The sequence below is a fragment of the Eschrichtius robustus genome, chromosome 17 (genome assembly GCF_028021215.1).
Source record: "Eschrichtius robustus isolate mEscRob2 chromosome 17, mEscRob2.pri, whole genome shotgun sequence".
NCBI classification, from domain to species: Eukaryota; Metazoa; Chordata; class Mammalia; order Artiodactyla; family Eschrichtiidae; genus Eschrichtius; species Eschrichtius robustus.
This window is the reverse complement of record NC_090840.1, coordinates 71,547,999-71,561,904: the sequence shown is the minus strand read 5'-3', so window position 1 is coordinate 71,561,904 and position 13,906 is coordinate 71,547,999. Positions and strand designations below refer to the sequence as shown.

General features: G+C 42.2%; 1 protein-coding gene across 14 annotated transcripts in view; it reads left to right on the top strand.

The window, feature by feature from the left end:
• The window catches only part of MTSS1 (MTSS I-BAR domain containing 1), a 164,237-nt gene that overhangs the window by 25,486 nt on the left and 124,845 nt on the right, over positions 1-13,906 (top strand). For all 14 annotated transcript variants that reach the window (XM_068526266.1, XM_068526265.1, XM_068526271.1 and 11 more), the window contains one exon: positions 317-390. In XM_068526266.1, coding sequence (XP_068382367.1) covers positions 317-390 — 74 coding nt within the window. The remainder of the gene's footprint in view (positions 1-316; positions 391-13,906) is intronic.

The window sequence follows — 13,906 nt, the reverse complement described above, 5'->3', positions numbered from 1 at the left end:
CTTTTTCCTCATTGGTGAAATTTTAACCTGGTGATAATTTATACTGTCAAGTGGAATGGGGTGGGAAGAATTGCTAGCATTTATTGACTAGCGCTGCATGAGCTGGATGTTATCGGGGGAGAGTGCTAATATGAGAAGGAGAAAGTTTTCTTAAGAATAAAGTGGGTCCACAAAGCCAATGGTTGTTCGTGTCCAGTCGGGTTGTCTCTCCTGGAGGGTTACTTTCAGTCCTCAGCAGCGGTTGCAGCCCTTTTGCTGTCATGCATCTGCTAGTGTGAGACATTCCTCATGCTTTTGTTTTCTGTTTGCATCTTAGGACAACAGTAGTAGCAGCAGCTGCCTTCTTGGATGCCTTTCAGAAAGTGGCTGACATGGCCACCAACACACGTGGTAAGCAGGTGGAGGGATGGCTCCCAGCGTTGACGGCGCTCAGTGTGTGGGCTCTTACCCTTGGGCGCTTTACGAGAATATAGAGCTTAAGTTATCAGAGCTTAGCTGACTCATATTTAAAAATATGTAGATTTTTTAACTCTGTGGGATTCCACATCGTAGAAGCTGCAAATCGTTCTCTAGATAATAAAGTGCATGAGAAGAGTGAAAAATAAATGAAAGGAACCACTGTTTATGCCTGAGATGGCTTGTTGTGTTTTTAAATTAATTAATCAATCAATCAATTAATTAATTGGCTTCCTTGGGTCTTCATCACTGCACGCGGGCTTTCTCTAGTTGCGGCAAGTAGGGGCTACTCTTCGTTGCGTTGCATGGGCTTCTCATTGCGGTGGCTTCTCTTGTTGCAGAGCACAGGCTGTAGGTGCGCGGGCTCAGTAGCTGTGGCTCGAGGGCTCTAGAGCACAGTCTCAGTAGTTGTGGCACACGGGCTTAGTTGCTCCGTGCCATGTGGGATCTTCCCGGACTAGGGGTCGAACCCATGTCCGCTGCATTGGCAGGCGGGTTCTTAATCACTGCGCCACTGGAGAAGTCCTGGCTTGATGTGTTTTTGTGATCACTTTTAACGATGTGCTGGTTGTAGAGTCCTGAGCTGTGTGTTTGGTTGCAATTTGTTTTTCCCTCTCATGTGTCATCTTAAGATTTTCCTCAATCCCTTGTGGAATGAGAAGCAGTGAGAATGATGGGTTAGACCATTTTTTCTAGGTTCCCATAAAACGAGGAAACCTATTATAAGTAGCATCCTATTGTGTTGTGTCTGTTTATGTGTCTCCCACATTTGACTGCAAACCCTTCCAGGTATAGACTAGACGGTGACGTGTGCATGTCTGAACCCTCCGAAAACATAGTACCTGGAACACAGTAAGTGTTTAAAGTATGTTTATTAAATCAATGAACAAAGGGAAATCTTTTGAAAATTTGTAATGGTTTTTCAGTGACTGTGAATCGTAGAAAAGAATATTCATAACATATGAAAGGTGTAGAGAAGAAGGTAGATCTGTCTGTATCCAGCACCATCATTAGAAATATGACATTACCCATAACCTAGAGACCGCCCCCCCATTCAAAGGGGGTGCTTTCCTTTTCATTCTCAGAGAATCTCTCCTGCCTCTTTTTTTGCCTTCTTTCTGGGTCTGCTTGTGCACTGACGGCTATATGCCTGTTCTTGTCATTGTCTTGGTGACATGGGAAAATGTGGGTGTTGGAGGCCAGTGTTCGGGGGAGTGCTCCCAGTCACACAAGAGTTAAGCTTATCTGAAGCCCATGATGGGTATGTACCTCCAGTGGGTTTCAGTATATACCCATTTACCACAGATGCTTAATTAAATATTCAAATGAATTTGCAGTGAGGACTCTTCTCATTTAAGATGCTTGAAAACTGCTGATATTTCAGGCAGTGTCATGGGACCACAAAAATCAATATATTACTCTACACGTCCTGGAGGAGCTTGTAGTGGCAGGGGGGCAGGGGGGATGCTATGTGCAAATGAAGAATTTCAGTGTAGAAATAATATGTTTGGTATGGTAATAGTGGTAGAACAGAGTGCTGGGAGAGTATGGAAAAGTGAGCAATTAGCTCAGGGAGTCGAGGAAATTCTCCCAGGAGAGGTAGTGTTTCTCCTCATTCCCAAGATGCCAACGGTGTTTCAGAAGGTTCCCTAGGAGAATGTGATGGAGACATCAGAGCATTGGTTTCTTCATGTGGTTTGTCAGCTTGACATGGGTCTTACCCAGTATCTTTTTCTAAGCCCCTTAAAAATTTTTTTACGTAACACATATGTGTGTGTTATGGAACCTTTAGAATATACAAGTATAAAGAGGAATACAATGGTCATGCCAGTTGCACTGCTGTTAGTGTTATTGGGTCGGTTTTATCATATTTTCTTCGACCGCAGCAGGATCTGGAATTGGACTCATCAGTCATATGGATGTCTTTCTAGAATAGCCATCAGAGTGTGTCTTTCGTAAAAGAGTTGCTCCATTATTTTAAAGAACTTACGTATCTGGTGTTGCATTTTTGAGGCTCTGTGGTTCGTTAGTTTATATTTTAATGTTTAATTACTGGATGGGCCCTAAAGGATGGAATAGAGATGTATCCCCTGATTGTCCATAATTTCCTGCAGTGGGAACCTGGGTTTTTGCAGACGCCGTTCCTGAGAGTGGTTCTTGGTGGGAAATTGAAGGGCCTGCAAGTTCTCATGGTTGAAGGGAGGAAAAACAATTATTTGTGGGAAAAGAAACCAAAGTAGCCTCTCTGTGGTGCTGGTGGAGGTAGAGAAGGAGTTTGGAGGTGATGTCGTTGACAAATGACAAATAATGTCACAGGGAACAAGATGGCTGCTTTGAGATTTTATATATATATATATTTTTTTTTTTTTAATTAATTAATTTAATTTATTTTATTTTTGGCTGCATTGGGTCTTCGTTGCTGTGCTTGAGCTTTCTCTAGTTGCGGCGAGCGGGGGTTACTCTTCGCTGCGGTGCACGGGCTTCTCATTGCAGTGGCTTCTCTTGTTGCAGAGCATGGGCTCTAGGTGCGCGGGCTTCAGTAGTTATGGCATGCGGGCTCAGTAGTTGTGGGTCGTGGGCTCTAGAGTGCAGGCTCAGTAGTTGTGGCGCATGGGCTTAGTTGCTCTGAGGCATGTGGGATCTTCCCAGACCAGGGCTCAAACCCGTGTTCCCTGCCTTGGCAGGCGGATTCTTAACCACTGCGCCACTAAGGAAGCCCCCGGCTTTGATATATTTTTAAACCATTTGATGTTAGGTCACTTTTAGCAATACCAGAATACTTTACATCTCGATGTCTAAAATCCATATGCACTGGGAGGAAATAACTTTATTGAATATGGGAGTGTGACAACTCACACGACCTAAAATATGTATGGTTGATACAAAAAAGATATATTTTATGGAGACGATAAGAGAGAAACTTGAATGCACATCTTATGTTCAGTAAGCATCAAATTAGTTGTATTAAGTTAATTTTTACTTAACAATTGAAAAATATAGAACATGCTCTTTAGCTTAAAAAAAAGTCTTGTAACGAAGTATATAAAGTAAAATCTACCCTCTCAGTACCCTTTGCAGAGATTGGGCTTAGTGTCTTTTATAGACTTTTTTGCATACTTAAACACATATGGGAGAAAAATTAGTCGTAGAACAATATGTAGGTTGATATATGGAATAAAATATATTCATAAGATCTTTTTCAAAAGGTAGCCTATAAGAAACATTGTTCCCGTGCTTTTACTCCACAGTATATTATAATTATCTTTCTATGTCAGTACCTAGAGATCTACCTCATTGGTTCTAGCAGCCAAATGGAATTTCACTGTCTGGATGTAGCACGATTTAATCATTTTTCTTTTGAGGAATATTTAGATTATCTCCACTTATGTACTGTTACAAGCTACGCTGCAGTTAATGTCCATGTATACATCCTTTTGGAGATCTGTGGGTAATCTCTTTTTAATGGTGTATGCACCTCCAAGGAAATGAAGACTGTTAAAAAAAAAAAAAAAAAAAGCTTCAATCTGTTTTGGTCAGCAGCAAATATATTTGGGCTTGTGGTCATTATAGGCTGTAACTCTGATGCAGTTTGAAGTTTGATATCTACCCTCTGTGGAAAGTCCAGTCTCTTGCTTAGAGCCTTTAGATATCATTTTTTTGAGTCTTTCTTGCTGGAAAGATGAGAAGGGAATAGCAGTTATTCTTTTTTTTTTTTTAAATTAATTAATTAATTAATTTTATTTATGGCTGTGTTGGGTCTTCGTTTCTGTGCGAGGGCTTTCTCTAGTTGCGACAAGTGGGGGCCACTCTTCATCGGGGTGCGCGGGCCTCTCACTATCGCGGCCTCTCTTGTTGCGGAGCACAGGCTCCAGACGCGCAGGCTCAGTAGTTGTGGCTCACGGGCCTAGTTGCTTCGCGGCACGTGGGATCTTCCCAGATCAGGGCTCGAACCCATGTCCCCTGCATTGGCAGGCAGATTCTCAACCACTGCGCCACCAGGGAAGCCCAGCAGTTATTCTTAAATGCGTCTCTTTTGGGCTAGTATCCAGAATCTCAAGCTAGCAGGTCTCTGGTTTCCAAAATATTAGCATTCCATATTGTTTCCCAAAGGGAATGGCTCTGAAAGGTCTTTGTCCTTTTTAGCAAATATTTTCCTGTAGCTATGAATATAATTTATTTAGGAAAATCTTCTAAAGCTAGGCATTATAAGAACAAAATCAATCTAGTCATATAACTATTAAGTAGAACGTGGAAATACATTAGAACTCTGTTTTATTCATTTTTTTTAACGAAAGAGTGTAAGTCGCTATTATAATGTACATGTTTAGGTGAATAATTAAACCATAATGAAATTTAAGAGTTAATCAACACCATAATACATACAGTTCCATATTTTTTTGATGTTTGCACTCTGGAATGAATGTACAACTTGTGTTCAGTGTGAAAGTACACCTGTTTCTGTGTTATTGGCCCCAAAGAATTAGTGTCTCGGCATTTGTTGTACAAAGGATGCCTGACTTTTGTGAGGCAGGGTCTCCATTTTCTTCGTGTCCATGATGGACCAGCACACGGGCTGTCATAGGAGTTGTTGAACTGACTGGTGTGCAGTTGTCTGGGCTGCTTAAAAAAAGAAAAGGAAAAGAACAAAGGTGGGGGGAGGCTTCTCAACCCTCGGTGGCTGGTGTTGGGGAGTAGCATTCCTACACCTGTAAGCGTACAGCCTGGTGCCCCCCTTTCGCTGGAAGGCAGGGGCACGTCTTAGTCAGCACTGGCCCTTCGTGGCCCTTGCATCATTTGCTTGTGTCAGCTAGGGCCTTTGAGAGCATAATGCTGTGTGACTTTCATTTTTGGCTGCCTCAGTGTGCCTCTGTAATTACTTTGTAGCTTTGAAAAACCATCTCCGGGATGTTGAGATGATAATACAGCAAACCCAGAGTGAGGAGTTTAAGATTCTAAGAAGGAAGGAAATGGATCCCCAGCCGACTAGATCATCTCTAATCACCTTTATTGAATACGTAACATGGGCTGGGCTCTGTCCTTCGTGCTTTACATGGATTGAGTCTTTTCATTCTCGAAACAGCGCTGTGAGGTCAGTGCTTATGACGCCCATTCTAGATGATGAAATCTGGACGAAGAGAGCTTATCTAAACCGACCAAGGTCACTTGGCTTGGAAGTGGGGAGACAGAAGCCTGGCCCAGAGTCTAGATTTTAACCATTAAGTTATGATTCCTCATTTAAGGTGCTCCTGGATTTAGTATAAACTTAAGTTTGCTTTTAAAGTTACTTGATCCTGAATGCATTAAAAAAACACACACACACAAAAAAACCCAACCTATGTAGCACCTTGGAGTAATGAATAGATTGGGAGCTGGGATGCCTGGGTTTGTCTTCTGCTTGGCCAGCTATGTGACCCTGAATAATTTTGTTTCACTTCTCCGGGCTTCGATTTCCCCACTTGTAAAAGGGGTTTTCCCAGGACCTAGTAGGGTCCTAGATGATCGCAGGTAACCTTTTTCAGCTCTAATATTCTACGATTTAAAAATCTCCTTTTGGCCCTATTAAATCTTAAAATACGAATGAAGTTGGACAGTCTAAAATTTCTCTTTCTATATTATCTTTAGAGTTTCCAATTTTCGCTTTTGGGGACAAAGGGAGTAGAAGGAAGCAGAGTTAAGCAGAGGATAAAGGAGAGGGAAGGTTAGGCGAGAAATACGGTTAGAAGAGACCCGCAGTGTGTGCGTGAGGAGGGCAGGCGGAAGCTGGAACTTTCACAACAGCCAGCAAGGTCCAGACGGTCAGAGGTGGACTTTAATCAGTGAGCCTGGATTGCCGAGGTTCCCTGAACTGATGAAGACAGTCTCCACAGCTTAACACTGAATGGCACAGTCGTGGTTCTTAAAAATACGTTGTGTTTTTAGTATAGAGTTTGTTAAATGCCACGCTCTCCTCATCTCGCTGCGTGGATCCTATCGCTCAGGAGGCTTGTTTTTTAAAGTACAGATTTCAGAGCCCTGCCTTATACCTGTGGTTACTGATTAACTGGGTGGGTGGAGTGAGGTGGCGCTTAGGAATCTCAGATTTTTTAAGGCTTCCCAGGAGAATAAGGCCTCTCGCCATCTTGCCATCACCCACCTGTCCAATGACATCTCTACCCACGGCCGGCAGTTCCACCCACAAAAAAATGCTCTCTGCTCCCTGAATCCCTTAAAACCGTTGATCCCTTTCTTCTTGCACATGTGCATTCCAGACCTGGAGTGCCCTTCCCAGCCCACCCCCTCTCTGCCCCCTTTAGATGCTTGAGGATCTTCGGCTTGTCTTCCTAAAGCCAGTTTGAGAATCACATCACCTGTGAACCTTTTGTCCCCACCGCTCCCACTCCTCTGTCCCCAGGGTAAATTGGGTCTCAGGCCTGAGGCCTCTGTAGCACCTTCTCCCGCTAGAGTGTTGACCTCCCTGTGTGGTCACCATCTTCCTCACTAGACTCAACTGCCTCCAGGGCAGGGCCTGCATCCTGCTTCTCTCTGAGGAACCCAGGTTCCCAAATGCTGGTAAGTGTCTGGCATTTAGCAGGGGGCAGACAGTGTTTGCAAGAAGCCCTTGGAGGATCCAGGTGAAGAAGGCTGTCATCTCTGGGGGCAGGAGGCTGGTGAGATGGGGTCTTTGGCCAAATTCCACTTGGGAGTTCAGAATTTGAATCTTGGGACCCTTCTCTGAGGTTGAGTCTCAGGACTGAGTGAGTTTGTATTTCATTGTAGCCAAAGAGGGCCCAGCAAATCCATGATGGGGGTCCCAGGAAGGGAACAGGTAGGTGAAAGGCAGCTACCTGCTCTTGGCTGGGGTGGGGGAAAAGGGGGAATCTTCCCTTTTAGGGGAGGAGGCGACAGGAAGCTTGTTCTCAAGAGGCAGCCAGACTGGTTTTGTTTGCCCCCAAGTTTTACTTTAACCAGGTTGTTTAATTGAAACTTCACTGGCCCTTAACTTCTGGGTTGACTTCAGTGTTTGAGACTTGAACTTTCTTTCATGTAATTAAGTCATGATTTCTACCTAGGAAGCTACTCAGCCACAAACTGAAAAAAATAAATAAAATAAAATAAGAAAGGTCATAAGAAAAACTTTTTTGCAGGCATGGAACTGCATATTCTTTGAAGATGACCTTAAAGAAACATGGACACTTTCATTCACTTAATTAAAAATAAAAAGGCATAAAACTGCAATCCGCTAATCTATAGATGTGGCGATAGTTCACTAAACTGGTTTTGTACTCGGATGGCCCAGTTCAGGTTCCTTAGTTATTGTCCTTAGGATTCTTAAAGGAGGAGAGACCTTATGAGTATTTGAGAAACAGCTCAATTGTAATTTTTCTTTAAGAGCCAAGCTTATTGTTGTGAAAGATTCAAGGATAGTGTATTAATTTTTCTGATGATCTTATTCCAACTGAGGCTTTATAGGTAATGGGGAGCAAAAGGAATCTAGCAGAATGCATCTGGAGCCTCAAAGTTTTATGGAAACCTGCTGGTGTTAATCTTACTTAGAGTCTGTATATGGTTGCCATAGGGCCAAGCTCTGATTTTCTGGAGCCTTAGCACATTATAGGTGCCCAGGAAGCAGTTGCTGATTTGTTAAATAAAAATTGATAAAGTGAAGTACTTCATATCTTGCTTGCATAGTGGATGGACCAGCAGCTGGTTTCTCTAATGTTTTAAAACATGAATCTAGGCAGGCTGTATTGACAATGACTCTCTATTGCCTTTCATTTTTGGGGTTTTGAATTTGACCTCTTGACTTTGATTCACATGAATTATTCTGAGGAAGCCCGAAGCCAATTTTGCCCTGCTGGTAGTTACATCTTTTTTTTTTTAAAATTTATTTATTTTTAATTTTTATTTATTTTTCGGCTGCATTGGGTCTTTGTTACTGCACGCTGGCTTTCTCTAGTTGCAGCAAGCGGGGGCTGCTCTTCGTTGCGGTGCGCGGGCTTCTCATTGCGGTGGCTTCTCTTGTCGTGGAGCACGGGCTCTATGTGTGCGGGCTTCAGTAGTTGTGGCTTGTGGGCTCTAGAGCGCAGCCTCAGTAGTTGCGGCGCATGGGCTTAGTTGCTCCCCGGACCAGGGCTCGAACCCGTGTCCCCTGCATTGGCAGGCGGGTTCTTAACCACTGTGCCACCAGAGAAGCCCGGTAGTTACATCTTGAAAATTCTCATTGCTGTATTGTAGGTGGGTGTGGGGAGTAAGTAAGAGCAAAGCTATGAAAAATAACATTTTAGTTGATTAAAGGGGGAAATTGGATTAGCCAAGACAAAGCTACCTTTTCTCCCATATTTCTTGTTTGTTTCCTTTTAATTGCGTTGCTTTTTGCCAGGGCTTAACACATCCTGCCTGTGCCATGGTGAGTGACCCCAATGCGGTCCTGGCCTCATGGAGCTTTTGGGCTGGGCCAGGGCTGTTCTCTGTGATAGAATTTTCTGTGGTGATGGAAATGTTATGCGTTTTTGCTGTCCAGTATGGTAGCCACCAGCTACCTGAGATTATCAAGCACTTAAAAGGGGGCTAGTGTAACTGAAGAACTGAATTTATAATTTTAAAATTTTAATTAGTTTAAATTTAAATAGCCACATATACCTAGTGGCTACCACATGACACAGCATGGATATAAGGAGTATAACAATTCCTACGAAGAAAGGCTAACAGTAAATGTACATATTTTATGAGTCATCTGATTTATTCTGTTTTATATCAGAAAGCTTTACTGTATACCTACTATACAGTAAAGCTGAGAGCTTACTGTATACCTAGTAAAGAATGCAAAGAGGTGTTGTTTCTGAGGCACTGGGTCAGTGGGTGGTAGAAAGGTTTAGACAGGCATGTGGTGGTGGAGTGTTAGGTGGAGAGGTACGTGTAAACAATAATAATTCCCAACAATAAATGCTTCCACCTTCTTTTTATAGCATGTCCGTTTCATCCGTTTCATGCATTCTCAGTGGATAAGATATCATTCCAAAAGGGGTGGAAATTGGTTCTTGAGCAGAGAAGGGGGTCTTACCCTTTTTATATATCAGGTACAGATATGCATACAGTAATACACAGACATACGTAGGTCTGTGGAAGTAACATTTTATGAGGAGGGGGGTGATTAGGAAAAATGTGTCCAAAAAAGGCTCTTTATGGGAGCAGAAAAAACGGACAAGCTTGAGAAAACTGTTTTGTGATGAAGCCTAGCTTTTAAGAAAGGTCAGCCTTTGCTTGTTGCCCCCTTCAAGGTGCATTAAAGGAATTTTCACGAACCTGAAGAGGGTGATTGCTGTTGGCGTATCTCCTTTATTTGAAATATCTTGGCAAAATGAATCCGTATCACCAGATTCTGTGGTCAGAAAGTCACCTAGTGTTGAACAGTAAGTGGATTCAGAGGCATCCAAGACTGGGTTTCCTTCTCACGGTTGTGTATTCACCATTTGTAAATATTCTGAACCGTGATGAATGCAAAGAAAAACTTTAATGCTGCGTTGTGTCAAACTGCCCTTTATTAATTGGGCTTTGTAGCTGTAATCCTTTTAATGAGGATATGTGTGTGTGTATGTCTGTCTATACACACACATATCTATACAACCAGTATCTGTAACAACATATATAACAACCTTTGTGTATAACATATATATACGTGTGTGTGTATATATATATAAACATATACGTATACATACATATATATATTAGCTGAAAGAACTGAAGCATCGGACTGGTCTTAGCAGATTCTTGCTTAGAATGACAGAGAGACAAATACTCTGTTCCAGGATGACTGGTTTCTTTGTAGAGCTCATCTTTGCTATGCTTACAACTTTGCTGAGGGCTATGGTGGGACCAAAACCTGCAATAGCTTTACTGTAGCCTTATTCACTTCCTTCAGCCCCTTAAGCCACTCCGAATGTGTGTATATATATGTGTATGTAATCTATGTTTATATTGAATACCTATGAGTTTCAATCTTATATGAAGTACAAAAAAACTTTTGTAAATTATTGCTACTTCTAATAATATGTAACCTAGCTAAAAACTGTACGCCTATTAAATATAGCTTCAAGATATAAAGTTTCCATCTCTTCTGAGATTTTGGAGCTATCATTGACCTAGTAAGGGATGACATAAAAAGATATAATGCCTTTTAAAATGAGCTCATAAATGTGCATTCTGCTTTGGGTTTCATTATTTTGATGTTTTTCTACTCTGATAGACCTTGAGTCCTTTTAATTCATCAGCACAATACATTTAATCCTACATATTCTGCTTAGGATAAAACAACTTTTTAAAAATGGCCCTGTGAATGTGAGGTTTGTTTTATTACCATTTTCCATTTTTTAAAAACGTGATTATTTTTTGGTTTGCTTTATGTGAAACTCAGACTTGGTGTTGAGTCTAGCACAGTAGGGAGACATGTGGATTTTAAACTTTTTTTTTTTTTTTTTTTTTTACAAAGCACACTATAGGTAAGGGCTAGGAATAACAAAGGAATCCATATATTTATTGAGTATTTTAATTTAATAAATTTCTAAAAGAAAATCTTATTTTCTGGTTTTTTCCCCTCCTTTTTTGTGTTAAAGGAGTTAGGAGATGGGGACTTTGTATACTTAATTAATTTGATGGGCAAATTTGTATATTCCAGGAGATTTGGAATCATGAGCCAAGCATCACTGGTGCTGAAATGAAAATCCCTCGTTTCCAATCCCATCTTGATATTAAAAGTGATCCCTGACAATAGCATCGTTTCCCGCTCTACAAGTGGCTTATTATTGATCTTTGATTGGGTAGCAACAGTTGCCAGAGATGGGCTGTTTCCTTGTGGTTCCTTGTGTCCTGCCTAGATGGTATTTGGCTTTTCACTGCACCTTCCCGAAATGACCCTTGAACAGTTATTTTGCGTTAGCCTGGAGGGCACTAACCTGAGTCCCACTTTTACATGCATATGTTCTGGGTGTCCAGAGCAGGATGTCACTAGAATCCTAATATCCTCTACCAGGGAGAGTTAGGGATGTAAAAATCCCACCCCCAAGCCCTTGTGTCCAGTTAAGGCTCTTCCTCCCACTAACCAAGAGGAGCATTTGCTCCCGCTGAAGTCAGTAGTGTTTCTCTGGTTTGACTTAATTCAAGCAACGCCAGGGAAAATATGATGTGTGCTGTTCTGTTTAACCTCGGCAGCCTTAATAAATGCTGGTGAATTACATGGTGGTGGTGGTAGCAGTGGCAGTGGGGAGGAAGGTCCAAGCGTGGAGGGGATGTGTGTTTTTATGGGTGACTGGGTTGGTCTGCGTGCAGCATGGTTATTTGTGTCATTAGGCAGTTTACATAATGAAGTGGTTTACTCAGCAGCTCCATCCTTCCAGCTGCCTGCAGGGCTGTCTGCACAAGCAGGGGGGACTCTCCCACCATCATCTCCCTCCCGCCCTCCTCCCCACCCTAGCTCTTTCCCTTTGCTTTTCGTTTTGGCTTAAAATAACTAATACCCTTCCATCCCACCCCGCTGCCACACACACAGACATACCAGAGTCACGTTTGGTAAAATATAAATTAGCATTAATGAAAAGTGCAATTATTTGAATTCATACAGATGAGGCAATTTTTTTTTTTAAACAATGCTTGCTTATGGAAGATCATTTGCCATAGAGTTGTGAACTTGGTTTGTTCTGCCTGCCTCAGATAAAAATAACCATTTGTAGTGTAAACGTGAACTTGAAGACACTAGAAGTTGTCAAACTAGTATTTTTCTAGGCTGAGTCTATTCTGCCTGATTGCATAGCTGCCTCCCCTCTGCTCTGATAATAAAGCCCCAGCCTGAAAACATGCACAAAATGTGAAAACTACTTTGAACTAAAAATTTCACCTTAGCTGTTCACTTGTGCTCTGCTGGAAGAAACATGTGGTATTGGGAAATCACTCAGAGAAAAGAGAAAGAATATTGCAAAGGTCTGCCCTCACCAAGAATCTGGCAGTGAATTCTCCTGATACAATTTAAAGAAATTTGATTTTTATACACTGCTTTTGGAAACATATCTGTGGCCTGACATGAGAATTACCTGGAGGTTTGATGCCTTGTTCTGTCTTGTTTAACATAACGCTCTGGTTTTTCATTTTTAGAAGGTAGAGAGTCTCTCTTCTAGACCATCTAGTATGTAGTGCAACCTTTTCATTTTTACAGGGCACAGTCAGCGAGCTGAAGTCACTTGCCTGAGGCCGCTCAGCTTGCAGGGGGAACAGTGGGATTCTCACTCTAGGTCAGGGCTTTCTGTCCTGTGGTTTCCCCTGAAAGCCACCTGGCCAACAGCTTGTTGACTTCAGCTCTTGAGACCATTCAAGTAGGAAAGAACATGAGCTATGGAAAAAAGCTCCGTCCTGGGCTCTCAGTTGATTATCGTTAGTCAAGATTTTTGTTGGTTTGTTTGTTTATACGGAATCCTTGGTTGTCTGGTTTCCCAAAATAGTTTTCCACTTCCATTGCAGTCCTTTCCTTTTCTATGGAAGATGTTTTTGTTTTCTTTTAGCCCTCTCTGTGTGTGTGTGAGTGTGTGACAGCCTGTTTTGCTTATATTTTAATCATCTGTTATGTTTGACATAAGCATATTTATCTGTGAGAATAACTAGGCTTCTTTCATCTACGTTGTCTTAGTTTTGTGAATATATTGATCTACACGCGCGGCACACACATACACACACACATACACACACACACGGTATGTTTTTTGATTCCCAAATGTTTAAAATTGTCATGAGACATCTTATGTCTAGTAAAAAGATACTGCTATGGAAATCTGCAGCATTTCCTGCTGTGAGTGCCAGGGCCCAGGGACCCCGGTTACCATGGAAACCAACATGGAGCCGCTGGGTGGTGCTTTCCTTTAGAGCTGCGTTTGAGTGCATTTTGCAGTCCGCTACAATGCTGCATCTTCCCCCCACCCCCTTTCAAATTAGGAGGGGGAAAATGCTGAGTGATTACAAATAAAAAGAAACTACTGTTTCAGCCAAGGCAGAAAGAGATCTTTAAAATGTACTGTTTTAATGTGATTGTCCATAGTGGGGCAATACAGTTCTCTGAAGATGGCCAAAGGTACCTGATAAAATACAAAGGAATTGTGGAGGAGACAGTGAAAATGGAACCTTCATCCTGTGCTACTGACCTGCAGGCTTTTCTTTCGGAATGATGGGCATGCAAGACTGACACGGGCTTTATTCCCACTGACTCTGGTTGAGCCCATTCAGTTTGTCGCAAGGGCTTGATGGCAGACAAAAGACCTTCAGCACCCTGCACGTGCCTGCCACCCTCCATTTCCTGACCCCTCTCTCTCAGAACCCACCCGGAGAACCAGATCTGAGAGCCTGGAGAGCTCTCCCGAATTTTAGCCCTCGATTTGCCATTTAAGCACGTGACTGCCATCTGTGCTTGTTGAAAGGCAGTGCTGATTATGAGAGC